At 35.2% G+C, this 16,366-nt stretch overlaps 1 protein-coding gene across 1 annotated transcript; it reads left to right on the top strand.

The window, feature by feature from the left end:
• The first annotated feature begins 4,149 nt into the window (after positions 1 to 4,149).
• LOC132652777 (olfactory receptor 4C15-like) lies at positions 4,150 to 5,085 on the top strand. Its single transcript, XM_060378694.1, has one exon. It carries the CDS (start codon positions 4,150 to 4,152, stop codon positions 5,083 to 5,085), a length of 936 nt encoding a protein of 311 aa, XP_060234677.1.
• The last annotated feature ends 11,281 nt before the right edge of the window (positions 5,086 to 16,366 follow it).

The raw sequence follows: 16,366 nt of genomic DNA, 5'->3' as shown, positions 1-16,366 counted from the left end.
ACATATATATATATGCTTTTAAATATATATATACTTAAAAGCATATATATGCAATAGTAACCTTTGACTATTTTGAATGTTACATGCACATCACAGTTACCGAAGACTTTCTGTTATGAGTGTGTATTGGCTGAGCTTAGTTGAGCTGCTTAGCTGAATGGAAAGTAAATAGTGGGTAATGTAGATGGTGGATTAGGGAGGCACACTTCCCTAGGTCACTGCTTAGGAAAGGGCTCACAGTTTCTGTTTTGTGTTCCCTGAGCAAGGTAATTTATCCCTCTATGCTTTTCAAGTAAATGGCTGCTATGGAAAGATCATGATACATTTTAGATAATATAATAGATATTGTCTATTATAATTATGATAATAACTACAAAATGAGAATATGTTCCTGACTGAGAATATGCATTTAAAACCAAAGAGTAATAAATTGGGAAAGGGTCAATTTCAATATATAGCCACTAATGGATAATTAGAATAAAACATTCCACATTAGGAAGTCCTGTTACATCAATTCATTACTTCCATTTTTTGGTATTTAGATGAATGATTTGAAAATCTGGCATTATTTTCAGAATTGAGATTTTGTGAATGTCATCTTAGCATTTGTTTTCCAATATTTTAATTATAATAATAGCGTATTTTCCCTTAATAAATCCTGCCATATTAAGTTCCCATCTAGAAAATAGAATGTATTTATAATTTTAGTGAATAAATTATTAATGTTCCTCTGACATCCTTCTTCTCAATAAAGTTTTTAAATGCCTCTTTTTTATGTCATATACTTGGGTTTTTATTTATAGTATTATGTGATAGTAATTTGTAATAATCTTAATTATATATCATAGCTCTTATGATAGTTTCACATTTTTTCTCATTTTTCAATATTTTACACACTGCAACACATTTTATGGTAAAAGTTTCTCCACTCATTTAATATTTAGAATAAAAGTTTGGGGAGGAGGGTTGTTTGAAAAATAAAGACATGCTTTATAATATCTAATGTGCTTCACATTTACTGCAGTAGTAAAATAATGTTAAAGTCATTGTAATTCATTTTAAAGTGTTATTTTTAAAAAGACTTTTTTTGACTGATTCAATATTTCATTTTGGCATAGAATGTTTTTTAAATAATTTTGACAAGAATATTCATGTTCTTTTTAACCTAGAGTTTACCGTATGTGCTAATAAATTCTATGGATTCTGTTGTTTGTGACTACACACATTTATAATCCCAGAAATTGGAAATGTAGTCAAGAAGATCAAGAATACAAAGTCATGGTGAGTCTGTGTCCATCCTTGGCTACATATGTCTTTTCCACTATCACTAGAATAAAGTCTATGTGTCCTTTATGGGGAAAAAAAAAGAGTTCTTTCAGCTGTGGTAGGTCAGTAACTAGCACATGGGTATTAAACATCAGGCAATTTTGTTACCCACATTTATAATATATTTTCTATTCATTTGAGAAATTTAAACATGTGTAAAATGTATCATGACCATATCCCAGATCTTCCCACAATAGAAAGTAAATGATTTTTCAGGTCTATGTAACACTTTATTTAATCTAATGCTAGATTATACAGATAACAAAACAGAAGCTGCATATTCTTTCTCACGTAGATTCACTAGAGTCTGCCACGCTACTTTACCATGCATTAAATTGTCAGGGAAATGTAGAAAAAATGAGAACATTTGCCTCATCTTAACAAACTTTATTTATGTTTAGATCAAATTTTGATTATTATTCTTTTAAATTTTTATTTACTTTTCAAATTAAAATATAATTAAATAACTTTCTCCTTGCCTGTTATCTTTATAACCCCTCCTTTTCTTGTTTTCATATCTTCTTTTTCACAACCTCTCAAATTAATGGCCCTTTAAAAATTATTATTGTTAGATAATATATAAATGTAAATTTTTTAAAATGACTTTCTCAGTCTGTCTGTTGTTGCAGGTGTTTAAATTATGTCAGAGCTGAACACTTATTATTGGACACCTTACTGGGAACTCATCACTGGGAAATATTAATTCTTGCTCCCTCAACAGTCCTTATTTGCTGGATTTTCTTTGTGTAGAGTGGGGCCCATGGGAGTTTCCCATTCACATTAGCTGTTCTCATTATTCATGTCTCCTTTAGACAGCCATATTGCTGAGATAACATAGGTGTAGCTTCCCTGTCATTTCTAAGAAACACAATCTTACAATGTAGTTTCTTGTACTGTAGTTCTTACTATTTTATGTACCTCTCCATAATTGTACCCTGAACCTTAGTTGTTGAAACTGTGTGGTAGAAATATCTTGTTGGGATTTGATTCCCCATGATTAGTCTATATGCATATTTTGATCAGTTTTCTTTACTGGTCTTCATTTGCTGCAAAGAAAAGTTTCTTTGATGAGGGATGAGTTTTACACTTAATCTGTGGGTGTAAAGATTTAGGATTCAATTAGAAATTTGGCTGGTCTAGTAAAAAGATAACAAATTTTCCTCTAAGACCCATGACCATACTAACCTTGGGTAGTTGGATAGTTAATGGACATAGTTTTTCTTTGTTGAACATAATCTTTAAGTTTAACTAGAGAGCTCCTAGCTTTTGCCAAAATAGGACTGCCTCATTATTCTTTTAGGAATATCTAACCATATTGGTCATTGTGGTTCATAAGCATCAAAACTGATTACAGCCAGATGTGGTTGCACACACCTGTAATCCCAGCACTCAAGGGAGAATCAGGCAGGCAGATCATTGTGAGTTCAAGATCTGCCTGGTCTAAAAAGTGAGTCCAGGACAGCCAAGGATACACAAAGAAACCCTGTCTCAAAAAACCAAAAACCAAAAACCAAAAACACTAAGCAACAACAAAAACCTTTATTCCAACTATTTATTGACACTCCACCTTACAGCTTGACAAGCAAATACTGGTTTAATGAAAATTAATACTTAGGGAGGAGGCTTTCATGTCATTTAAAGCTTATATCTCACTATTATCCTGTTTATGTTGCAGGGTTCAACTTAGATAATACTGAATATCTTCTAACTACTCTAAAATATAGTCATAAACAATGACTATACTGTACTGTGTTCTATATATTTTAATTATAAGAAACATTAGGATGCTATGGCAATACATCATTGTAGATAAAGGGTTTGTGGCTTGGTTGGTGTTTCTCTGTTTACATTGTACAAAATATGTTCCTTTACAAAAGATGCTGAAATATAGAGGTGAGAGCTTTAAGTAGGTAATCAACTTCTCCATCATAGTGAGTTGTATAGGTTTTGCAAGTAATATTGTCTCTGTTCTGTTGAAATTGTTGTCATTCATATTATTATAATATTTCTTTTTGATACAACTGCATTATTTTTACTCCCAGATTTTTGCCAAGAAATATGCATATTTATATGTATGCATATATAAATCAGGTAATATTTACACACTAAAATATTATTTATAATGAAATTCAGTTGTGTAATCAGGAGAGGAAACAAATGACCTTGGAAGCTGTGAGTAGGAAGACAAATTTATTCAAGATCTGGAATATTCTCTTAATTTCCATGGAAGAAATTACTATGTGTAAAGCAAGTATTATTTGATAAGACATTGTTGGAAAACCATATATGCTACTGTAAATATTTTCATAAAGAGTTTAACTTCTCATCTCCAAGAATTATGAAAAAGTCAACCTGATTATGTGAAAAAGTTGCCTCATGTTCTGTTGCTGTATAAGGCAGTGCTCTGAAAACTCACTGCAGGCTACTCAACCCTGGTCTTTTATTCACATCTAAGTTATAGTTTTAAAATGCCCTTTAATATTCATTTCAAGAAAATCAAGATTTACAAGAGCTGATGATTCAATGCTACACTATTTTTTCTACTCATACAAGTAGGTGTGTTCATAATCAAAATGTAATACAAAGGTTCTTCAAAGTATTCAGTAATTTATTTTTACTCAATTCATGTTACATGACTATATCCTTCATTTAAAAAATATTTTATTTATTTTAAATTGCAATAGACTCAATCAATGAAAATGCATCCAATTTGCATAATAACAGTATTTCACTGATGGAAATATTATAAACATATAAGAAGCCTTTTTTCATTAATGAAGTTTAATGTGAAAAAAGTTTACTTTCATTGTCTTCTTCAGAATCATGCAAAACCAGAGTTTTGTTACTGAGTTCATAATCTTGGGGCTTTCTCAGAACCCAAAAGTTGAAAAACTACTGTTCATTATATTTTTATTGGTCTATCTTGCAACTATTGGAGGCAACATGATAATTGTGTTGACCATCATCTACAGCCCTGCACTGCTGGGCTCCCCCATGTACTTCTTCTTGGCATTCCTGCCTTTCCTGGATGCATGTGTTTCTTCTACTGTCACACCCAAGATGATTGTAGATTTCTTATATGAGAAGAAGACCATCTCCTTTGGCTGTTGCATAACACAACTGTTTTCAGTCCATTTCTTCTCAGGAGCAGAAATGATTCTCTTAGCATCCATGGCCTATGACCGCTATGTGGCTATTTGCAAGCCTTTGCACTACTCTTCCATCCTTACTCGGAGCCTCTGTAGCATTCTGGTGGCAATATCCTGGGCAGGAGGCTTCTTACATTCTATCATACAAATTATATTCACATTGCAGTTGCCTTTGTGTGGACCCAATGTCATTGATCACTACATGTGTAACTTGTTTCCATTGCTGAAACTTGCCTGCACTGACACTCATAAATTTGTTCTCTTGGTGTTTGCTAACAGTGGGGCTATCTGCATCATAATCTTCTCCTTGCTAATTGTCTCCTATGGTGTCATCTTGTTCTCTCTGAGAAACCACAGCTCTGAAGGACGACATAAAGCTCTCTCTACCTGTGGAGCCCACATCACTGTTGTAGTTTTGTTCCTTGTTCCATGCATATTAATATATGCACGGGATACATCTGCATTCTCTTTTGAGAAAAACACACTTATATTTGTCAATGTCCTGACACCATTGCTAAACCCTATGGTTTACACTTTTAGGAATAAGGAAATGATAAATTCCATCAGAAAAATGTGGAAGAGACTGAAAGTGGTTTTTGTTAGATTTTAATATTGCTCTTACACTGTTAGGAAAAAAAAAACAATGAATAAGGGTACTTGCTATGGCAGAAGAGGATATGAATTTTATTTTCCAGAACACATCTCAGAGTCTAAGCGTGAATGCATGCTTTATTCTAGTAATGGTGAATAGGAGAGTTGTGGATCCCTGAGTTTCATTTCACTGCAGTTGTATTTGACAAACAGTGAGTAGTTCAAGATTCTTGCCTCTAGACAATAAAGCAGAATGCTATAAATGTTCATAATGAGTACCTTATTTTGGCTCTGCATGCATATTCACAGACACAGACACCATGTATACTAACACGTATAACACACACGACAATATATGCAAACTTATATTTACTGTTAAATACAAAGAATAGAGAACTCAATATTTTATTGGGCAAGTAAAGCACTAGCTTTTCATCAAGAAATAAGTTAATTTGATACATAGCACATCAATAATGAGTGGTGAGTATGTTTCTGAGTTCATATTTTTACTCTTAATTGGCTACTCAGCATTGTTATAAAAAATTAGTCAGTTCAATTTTTTCAATTACATTTTTATTTTTATATTAATTACAGGTTATTCACTTTGTATCCCAGCTGTAACCCCTCCCCCATCCCCTCACAATCCCACTCTTCCTGCCTCATCTCTTCCTATGCCCCTCTCCAAGTCCACAAATATGGGAGGTCTCTCTCCCCTTCTATCTGACCCTGACAAGGCAGTTCAATTTTATACTCTCACTTATTTTTATTATATATTTGAAATGTTTTAATTATTTAAATGCTTTTTACTAGACTTATGTTTTATTTAAAAAAATTAGCTGACAAAATAAATGTGTATTTGGACAAGAAAAACATTAAAGTAATTTCCATGAACAAACAGGTTTCTAAGTGACACATTCGTAACCTATAAATGCAGAGACTGAAACCCAGAACCCGGCTTCTAGGTGTTCCTGCATCATCTGACTTCATTTTAAGTGATTCCATTCATGTCTGCTAGAAAACATGAATTACTTCTTCAACTTAATGACAGATAAAATATATGAAACCAGCTCGGATTTCTCTTGGATGATGTGACTATCCTATTCTAATGAGCTCTGGAACTTGATTAGATAGAGAAATACCCATGTAGTCCTCCTGTTCCAATACAACAACAACAAAAAGCTTGTAGACACTGCTCTCCTAGTATTATGAAGAAAATGTAATCATACAATGAGTACATATTCCCCACTCTTTACAGAAAAAAAAATAGAAGCCATAGTAAGAAGATTTAAAATTAGTTTTAAAATTTTCAATTTCAATTTATTATGTGTTTTTCATATTCTTAATTTGGCATGTACAAATGATAATTACATTTATAGTTATCAATGGAGATTATTTGTATCATTTCAGTGTTATGATTTGTTACATTGTCAAGATGAATATAGAAACAATAAGCCTACTGTTAAACATCTGCTTAGAAACAACAACACTATCCAGCAACGGAATATTATGGTTAAAATTTGCTGACTATTAATAGTTTGTTTCTCATTGATTTTTAACTGCTAGAGACAATACACATGAAGCTACAGAAGACATATGAGAGTTTCCATTGAGGGAAAATAAAAAAACAAAAATTTGCTATTTCAAGTAATGATTAAAGAAACCACAGAGGAGGTATCAAAATGTGTAGATGTCACGTTAAGGACCAAAGACATAAATTCTTTCTCAGATTGGTTTGACAAACAATAAGCCCCAAAATGAATTCTTCGTTTCTCTCCCTGTTTTTCTACCTGTCTGTAGTTGGTTGTGACTGATGTGTCTGTTGCCTGTTGTGTGTGTCTGTCTAGCCTTAGTTTTGTCTGATGTATTGTGCATCTTTTGGTTCTGAGTCTGTGCCAGTCTCCTCTATCTCTATCCCTGTGCCTAAGAAAGGGACTTTCTCTGTGTGCATCAAAAAGCACAGAAAACGTGGTATGGGAAAGAAATAAGAGATTCTTTCCAACAACTTTTAACCGAGTTTTACAGAGGAGGGAGTTACTTTATTGACTCCAGATTATCCAGAAGAGTATTGAAAATGAATGTGTATGTTATCAGCCTATACTAACATGCTTTTCCAACATTTATGGATTTGGTGGTGGTGGTGGTGGTGGTGAAGTCTGCTTTTAACTTTTTGCTACTTTCAAGAAACAGATATCACACATGGACATTATTCTTGATCTGGAGCATTGAAGGATACAAGATATAGTATTAAATTTGTGAATTTGTCTTAGCTTGAAAGGGCTTATCACATAGAAAATCCAACAGAAAGTACAGTGATTTACATTTTATCATACAAGCAATTTAAACTTAAACAAGTTGAGTAAACAGTAGGATAGAAGTTTAAATCAAAATTCAAATGATTTCAAGGAATGTCAATAATTTGGTTGCATATCTGAGATTAGTTTCTTTTGTATCAAGAAATATTTTAGAAAAATATATCATCACAATTTGCATCAAAATGATTTCTGAACAGTGTATATAGATCACATATGACCAAATGTGAAAAAGAATTAGGAAATAAATCAAAGTAGTCTTATATTCAGGTAATATCATCCTATACACACCACATACACCAGAAATGTTCTGTACCTGGTGAAAAAAAAAGAATACAGTTTCTAAAAACACTTTTTAAAGCTGACATAGGATATAAATAAAACTATGAACACACTAGCTAGTAAAAAAGGTGTACAGCATTGTATCTCAGAAAGTCATGGGCAAGAAATTGTTCAGACCCCAGGGGCGGGGGATGAGAGTCCTCTCAGAGAAACTACATTAAATTCCAGTTGCAATTAAGGAGGGATTTTGGCTCTATTATTTTACTTTTATCCTTAATATGTGATTAAAGCTTCATGACAGGAACAGTGGGAACATTCTCTACCTTCCCTGCTATATCTCTTAGATTGGAAGGAAGAGTTGGCACTGTATAGACAACTCTCAATAGAGAATAAGAGCTGGCTATCTCCAAGGTTTTCAATAAAGTGTCACATGGTAAGACCCATAAACACATTTTTAAATATATTTTAATTATAAAAATGTATTTTAAAATTTGTTTTTTGTGGTCAGGACATTGTGTGTTTAATGAAAACACTGATACTTTTACTTCATAACTGGGTTTTTGAGGGCATTACAAACACATAGCTTGTTTGTAATTCAGATTTTATGATCCAAATCAAGGCATATAGAAGTTACTAAAAGTAATACAATGGAACACCAAAAATAGCACTTAAAAGTAGTAACTGCCTAAGTGTCCAATAAATAGTTGTTAAAGAGTAGAATCCTTTCTTTCCTGCCTCCCTTCCTTCCTGGCTCCTTCCCTTCCTACCTTTCTTTCCTCCTCTCTTCGTCCTTCCTTCTATTAATTCTTTCAGTTTGATTTCTTCTTCCTTCCCATCGACCCTTAATTTCTTCAAGTTTAACTTAAACATATTTCACTTTTCCTCTTCATGTAGAAACAAAGTAATATAGAAAGCCTCAATCCTTTGAATTTTATATTATCTTTGCAATAATGCTTTACTTATTTTCTAAGTACATATTCAATTATGGTGAGTAAAGTCACCTTTACCTGTGTTTGGATATGAAGGTGGTATGTTTTGAGACTCTATAAAGAATGTTGGCATAGGGTTGTGGCAAGTTAACACCCTGTTAAATTCTATACAGTACTACAAAGAAACATAAAATATTCTTTTTATATTGCTACACAGTAACATGGTCCAGAAAAAGGCATTATGGTCAGAATAAGGTCACAAAATGAATGCTATGAGTTAAGTACACTCATTTTCTGCCTCAGGAAAATCTTAGATTTAAATTCAGGACTGTTTTAATGGTTCTAGTCCTGGCTTGACCACTTAAAAATGTCCAAATCACCAAGACATCAAGAAAGAAGCTTCAGAGTCCTTCATAAAGAAGATGGTAGTAAGCAGGGAAAGGTCCTTTCTCCTAAATTTCAGAAATAGCAAGACAAGGAAAGTTGAGACATGTAGGAAACTCAACACAGAGAGAAAAAAAGTATTAGTTACCCTCAGAGAAAGTAGTTTCTGGAGAGCAGCTGAAAGGAATTTGCATTGCTACAGATAAAAGCAAGCAATAATTTATTGGCACTTAACAGTCTGAATTAAAAATATGATTGGCTTTTGAAATTTAACATAAAATAACTTAAAATAAGATTTTAACTCAATATCATTAGTGATCACAATAATTTTATTGGTTTGAAATATATTTGAGTCCACTACTTAGAATAGAATATCAGGGAGAGATGATCAAAGAGCTGGTCACTGAGTTCATGTCAGAGACAGCCTGTGTTCCCCTTACTAGAGAATCCGCATGGAAACTGAACAGCCAATGGACTTCCTTAGAACATGGGGTCTAGGTCCTCTCCATGCATGGTCCTTGGTTGGAGTAATAGTCTCTGCGGGAGCTCCTGGCCTCAGGTATTTTGGCTCTGTTGTTCTTGTGGAGTTACTCTTCTCTCCAGGTATTTCTACCTCCTCCTTCTTCTATAAAGATCCCGGCACTCTGCCTAAAGTTTGACTAGAGTCTTAGTATCTCTTTCAATACCCTGGTGGGGTAGAGTCTTTCAGAGGTCCTCTGTGAAAGCCTCCTGTCTTATTCCTTGTCTTTCCCTACTTCCAATGTCTATCTTGTTTGCCCTTCTGAATGAGGATTAAGCACCTTCCTTAGGGTCCTCCTTGTTGTATGGCTTCTTTAGGACTATATATTTTAGTGTGTTTAATCTGCATTATATGGCTAGTATCCATTTAAAAGTGAATATATGTTACATGTGTCTTTCTGCTGTTGTGTTACCTCAGTCAGGATGATCTTTTCTAGTTCCCACCATTTCCTGCAAATTTCATGATTTCCTTGTTTTTAATTGCTGAGTAGTATTCTATTGTGTAAATGTACGACACTTTCTATACCCATTCCTCTGTTGCAGGACATGTAGGTTGTTTCCAGAGTCTGGCTATTATGAATAAATATGCTATGAACATAGTTGAGCAAATGTTCTTATTGAATGGTGGGACATATTTTGGGTAAATGCCAAAGAGTAGTATAACTGGATCTTGAGGTAGCAATATTCCTAATTATCTGAGAGAGCGCCAGACTGATTTCCAAAGTGGTTGTACAAGCTTACATTCCCACCAGCAATGGAGAAGGGTTCCCTTTTCTCCACATTCTCTCCAGCGTGCCTCATCCTTTGAGTTTTTTTTCCCACCATTTGGATGGGTGTGTGGTATTAGATGAAAAATGGGAGAGCCTTGATTTCGTTGACACAGGAGACCTGAATAGAACACTAACACCACAGGCTCTAAGATCAACAATTAATAAATGAGACCTCATGAAACTGAAAAGCTTTTGTAAAGCAAAGGACACTGTCATCAGAACAAAACAACAGCCCACAGAATAGGAAAAGCTCTTCACCAACCCTACATCTGACAGAGGGCCAATATCCAAAATATATGAAGAACTGAATAAGTTAAACACCTACAAGCCAAGTAATACAATTTAAAAAATGGGGTACAGAGAAAAACAGAGAATTTTTTGAAAATAAATAGAAATGTAACCAAGCTCTGTGACTGTTGCACATTAAGCACAATGCTCCAGAGATTTCTACCCATTCCAAACTTATTTTTCCTATATAGTTATTATGCTTGAAGTATTCACTGTGTACAAGTAATTGACAGTTCTGTATAAAACACTATATTCAAAATAAAAAGATATAAATTTTATCCATTTCTTATTCTGTCAATAATTCCCAGGGCAAACCAACCAACAAACAAAGAAAAAGATGGCTTAGGGGGAGCAGGTTTACCAGGCCACAGAAGAAGACAATGCAGCAGCCACTCCTGTTGAGACCTGATAGACTAGGATCCGAGGGAAGGGGAGGAGGAACTCCTTTTTCAGTGGACTGGGATAGGGACATGGGTAGGGAAGAGGGAAGGTGGGGTTGGGAGGGCAGGAGGGAGGTACAGGGGGGGATGCAAAGTGAATAAACTCTAATTAATAAAAATTAAAAAATTAAAATTAAAAAATGGCTTAGTAAAATGAAGAAACAGTATCTACATGATTTTAATTTGCTTCTTATATTGTATTTACAATAGATTTATGTTTTGGATTGGAAAAGGAAGAGATCAGATTTAAAAATTAGGCAGTTCTGTTATTATCAGCTGTGTTTGGAAGTTTCTTAACATATGTAACTTAAGAATGAAAATTAAGGCACACATGGTATATACTCACTTATAAGTGGATATTAGACATATACTATAATATAAACATACTAAAATCTATACACGTAAAGAAGCTAAGCAAAAAGGAGGACACTATAAGGTAATCAATCCTTACTCAGAAAGGCAAACAGAACAGGCATTGGAAGAGAAAGAAAACAGAGAACAGGGCAGGAGCCTACCATAGAGGGCCACTAAAAGACTCCACCCAGCCTAGTATCAAAGCAGATGCTGAGGCTCATTGCCAAACTTTGGGCAGAGTGCAGGAAATCTTATAAAAGAAGGGCAGGAGAATATGAAGACCTGGAGGGAAAGGAGCTCTACAAGGAGACCAATAGAACCAACAAACTGGGCTCAAGGTTCTTTTCTGAGACTTATACTCCAACCAAGGACCATTCATGGTGATAACCTAGAACCCATACACAGATATAGCCCATGGCAGCTCAGTCTTCAAGTAGTTTTCCTAGTAAGGGGAACAGGGACTGTCTCTGACATGCTCAGTGGCTGGCTCATTGATCATCTTCCCCTGAGGGGGGAGCAGCCTTACCAGGACACAGAGGAAGACAATACAGCCATTCCTGATGAGACCTGATAGGCTAGGGTAAAATGTAAAGGGAGGAGAGGACCTCCCCTCTTAGTGGACTTGGAGAGGGGCATAAGAGGAGGTGAAGAAGGGAGGGTAGGATTGAGAGGGAATGAGGGAGGGGACTACAGAAAATTTAAAAAAGAATGTAAAATTATGTGTTTTAATATGTTCTCACTGGAAGGTAAGGCTTTCTAATTGCTCTCTTTTGAAAGGTGGGCATAGATGAATCTGTATTTTAAAATAGTGTCTGCCTAGAAATTTGGAACTTTGTAATGTAAGCTAAGGAATGAAGCAAAGAAATGAATTTCCTTGGACACAAAAGTCCTGTGCAATTACTCTAATGACTTTATTTTCTTAATTCAGTCATAATGCTTTAGTCTGAGAAATTTTAAAATAAATCCCCTTGTAAAACCAGACTAGTACTCCTATATTTATTAGTATCATAATTAATTTTAACTACCCATAAGATATTTTATTAGAGTTTGTGCTGTATTGTCTCACATCCACGTTTACCAGGCTAGCCCAGTGAGGGAAAAATGCTGTTTGGCCAGCACAGTAATATTGTTTTGTCTGACGATTGTATACATTCACCAACTTAAATTCGTGAAGCCTGTTCCACTCCATGTATCTATAAGCAATATCTCCAAAGGTGAAGAACTATCTCAAATCCAGGACAGTTCTCAGGCACCCACTCTCAGCAAGCCACTCCTGAGGACCACTCCTGCACATCGGGGTCTGTAATGGTTCTGTCAACCTTACCTAGCCTTGTAAGAATGTGACTTATCATCTGGGATAGCAGAATAAATAATATTTCTGATAATATATAAAAAAGAATACTCGACAGGAATATCGAATGGCAGAGAAACACTTAAAGAAATGCTCAATATCCTTAGTCATTGAGGAAATGCAAATCAAAACAATCTTGAGATTTCCCCTCATTTATTTTTAAAATATACATTAAAGACTGAGTTTACTAGTACAAAGAATATAAATAGTTGTGTCATTTGAAGACATTTCCTGGTATGTTTTCTAAAATATTACTGGAATGAACAAATTTTACTATAGTTGGTTTAACTTTTAAAATACATATTTGAAAAGATATTTATCCATTGAATAATTCAGTTTTCACATCACCATGTATTTCAGGTGCTTAAAATAATGCTGTTCCTTGCAATTTATTATTTGCAGAATATCTTGATACAAAACTATGACTTTGGGTGTAATGACATGATGTTTTAATTCTGGCATTTGAAAATGGAGGAGAGTGTATCAGTAGTTTAAGGTTGAGCTAAATGTTGAGTTTGATCCCAGCCTTGTCTACCTTAGAACTTGTCGGTTTCCCATCAAATTAGAAAACTATCAATTTTTCTTTTATGGACTCAAATCTTGCAGTTTTTTTTCTGGGTCCAATTAACATTGCACTGAACCTGTTATTTGCCTATTTGAGCATAGGAGTGATCAACTTTTCCTCTACTTATCATTATGTTTAGCCTAATTTTAATATACTTTCAGTTTTTCTGTGCATTTAAAAAGTTGATACATACATAAAAGTAAGCATGATCCTATCTACCCTCCTTCCTCTCTTTGAGTTCTCCCAACACACTTCTCACAACATCATGATTCTCTTTTTTATTGATAAGTTACTGTGTCCAGTTAGTGTTTCTCATATGCACATGGGTGTGGTCCTTACTCTCTTTTATGTTGTTCTCTGAGCACTGCTTTGGAGTGGAGGTAAATGTAATTGCCTCATGTAGTACTGATCACATAGTCTCTTATCCTTAGTACTTTTGATTTTTATCTGAATTCATCTTAACACAATATAGAACAGAAGGTTTCATGATATCCCTCACATGGATTCACTTGAATCTGCTACACAATTTTCCTCTGCACGCAATAGTCAAGGTTATGAAGAAAACATGAGTATACTTGCCTAATCTAAATAAAAAAAATTAATTATATGCACCTTAATTTTTAACCAATATCCTCAGTGTTAAAAGCTGCAGTTCAGAATGGAGCTTGAGTTAGGTCAATCATCTTTTAAATGACTTACAATTTATAATCCCTGTGATAATAAAACATGATCCTGTTATACACCTTGGGGGAATTTTTAACACAAACTGCAGAAGTTGCATTGTTGGAAATATGATTATGCTGTTTTTTAGACAGACATAGGACTATGTTTTCCTTTCAGTCTCCTACTGAATTTGGTGCACTCTACAGGAAGGCTACCTGCTAACTGCTGCTCATAAGCCCTATTGATAACTCCTTCCTATTAGGAGAATTTACAGATATAAACCTCAGGTTTATTGTTTGGGGGAAAATTGTGTAACCTAATTCATGATATAGCAAAAGGGGAATGGCTGGATCTAAGCACTGTTTAAAGATCTTAAAATAAACTTTTTTTCCAATTTTCAATTTTTCATTTTTATTATTAGTTATATTTTATTAACTTTGTATTATAGCTGTGTCCTGCTCCCTCATACCCTCCTATTCCCACCCTCCCTCCTTCAACTCCTCTCTGCTCCTTTCCAAGTTCACTGATTGGGGAGGACCTCCTCCCCTTTCATCTGACCCTGTTTTATCAGGTATTTTCAAAACTGGCTGCAAAGTCCTCCTCTGTGGCCCAGCAAGACTGCTCCTCTCTTCGGGGGGTGGGGAGGTCAAAGAGCCTGCCATTGAATTCATGTCACAAATAGTCCCTGTTCCTCTTACTAGGGTACCCACTTGGCTAATGAGCTAACATGGGCTACATCCAAGCAGAGGTTCTAGGTTCCATCCATACATAGTCCTTGGTGGAGTATCAGTCTCATAAAAGACCCCTATGCCCAGATATATTTAGTCCTAGTGGAGCTCCTATCCTCTCCAGGACATATTAACTTCTCCCTCTTTCATATGATTCCCTGCACTCTCCTGGTTATATATCTTAGTATCTGCTTTGATACACTGCTAGGTAAAGTTTTTCAGAGGCCCTCTGTGGTAGGCTCCTGTCCTGTTACTTGTTTTCTCCTATGTCCAATGCCCATCCCATTTGTCTTTCTAAGTGAGGCTTGATCATCGTACCCTGGTCTTCTCTTTTGTTTAACTTCTTTAGGTATATAGACTTCATTATGTTTATCATATCTTATAGGTCTATATAAGTGAGTATATACCATGTGTGTCTTTTTCCTTCTGGGATACCTCACTCAGAATGATCTTTTTAAATTCCACCATTTCCCAGCAAATTTCATGATTTCCTTATTTTTGATTGCTAAGTAGTATTTCATTGTGTAAAAATATCACAATTTCTGTATCCATTCCTCCGTTGATGGACAACTGGGTTGTTTCCAGGTTCTGGTTATTACAAATAAAGCTGCTACAAACATGGTTGAGCAAATGTCCTTATTGTGTACTTGAGCAATATTTGGGTATGCCTAAGAGTGGTATAGCTGGGTGTTGAGGAAGTACTATTCCTAATTGTGTGAGAAAGCGCCAGATTGATTTCCAAAGTGGTTGTACCAGTTTACATTCCCACTAGCAATGGAGGAGGGTTTCCCTTTCTGCACAACCTCTCCAGCATGTGTTGTCATTTGAGTTTTTTATTTTAGCCATTTTGATGGGTGTAAGATGAAATCTCAGGGTCATTTTGATTTGCATCTCTCTGATAGCTAACATCAGAGAACATCTGTTGTGTTCTCTTTAAGTGTTTCTCTTTAAGTGTTTCACTTTAACATCTCTTTAAGTATTTCTCTGCCATTCTATATTCCTCTACAGAGAATTGATTTAGTACTTTTTAACTTCTTTAGTTCTTTATATATTCTGGATATCAGCCTTCTGTCAGATATAGGGTTGGTGTTGATCCTTTCCCAGTCTGTAGGCTGTTATTTTGTTCTGATGACAGTGCCTTTTGCTTTACAGAAGCTGTTTAGTTTCATGAGGTCCCATTTATTGATGGTTGCTCTTAGAGGCTGTGCTGTTGGTGTTCTGTTTAGAAAGTTGTCTCCTATGCCAATGAGTTCTAGGCTCTTCCCCACTTTTTCTTCTAACCAATTTAGAGTATCTGGTTTCATGTTGAGGTCTTTGATCCACTTGGACTTTAGTTTTGTGCAGGGTGATAAATATGGATCTATTGTCATTTTCTGCATGTAGACATCCAATTTTTATTTTTATTAATTATATCTTATTCACTTTGTATCCCCCTGTACCTCCCTCCTTCCTCCCCTCCCAATCATACTCTCCCTCTTCTCCATCCCTGTCCCTATCCCAGTCCACTGAAAAAGGAGGTCCTCCTCCCCTTCCCTTTGATCCTAGTCTATCAGGTCTTATCAAAAGTGGCTGCATTGTCTTCTTCTATGGCCTAATAAGGCTGCTCCCCCCTTGGGGGGAAGTGATCAAAGAGCAGACCAATCAGTTCATGTCAGAGACAGTCCTGTCCCCATTACTATGGAGGCCACTTGGATACTGAACTGCCATAGACTACCTCT

Source organism: Meriones unguiculatus, chromosome 3 (genome assembly GCF_030254825.1).
Source record: "Meriones unguiculatus strain TT.TT164.6M chromosome 3, Bangor_MerUng_6.1, whole genome shotgun sequence".
NCBI classification, from domain to species: domain Eukaryota; kingdom Metazoa; phylum Chordata; class Mammalia; order Rodentia; family Muridae; genus Meriones; species Meriones unguiculatus.
Note: the sequence above shows the minus strand (reverse complement) of the source record. Positions and strands in the feature narration are given on the sequence as shown.

Excerpts from the sequence above, each read along its gene's own strand:
- LOC132652777 (XM_060378694.1), top strand. The coding sequence starts at position 4,150 with ATGCAAAACCAGAGTTTTGTTACTGAGTTCATAATCTTGGGGCTTTCT.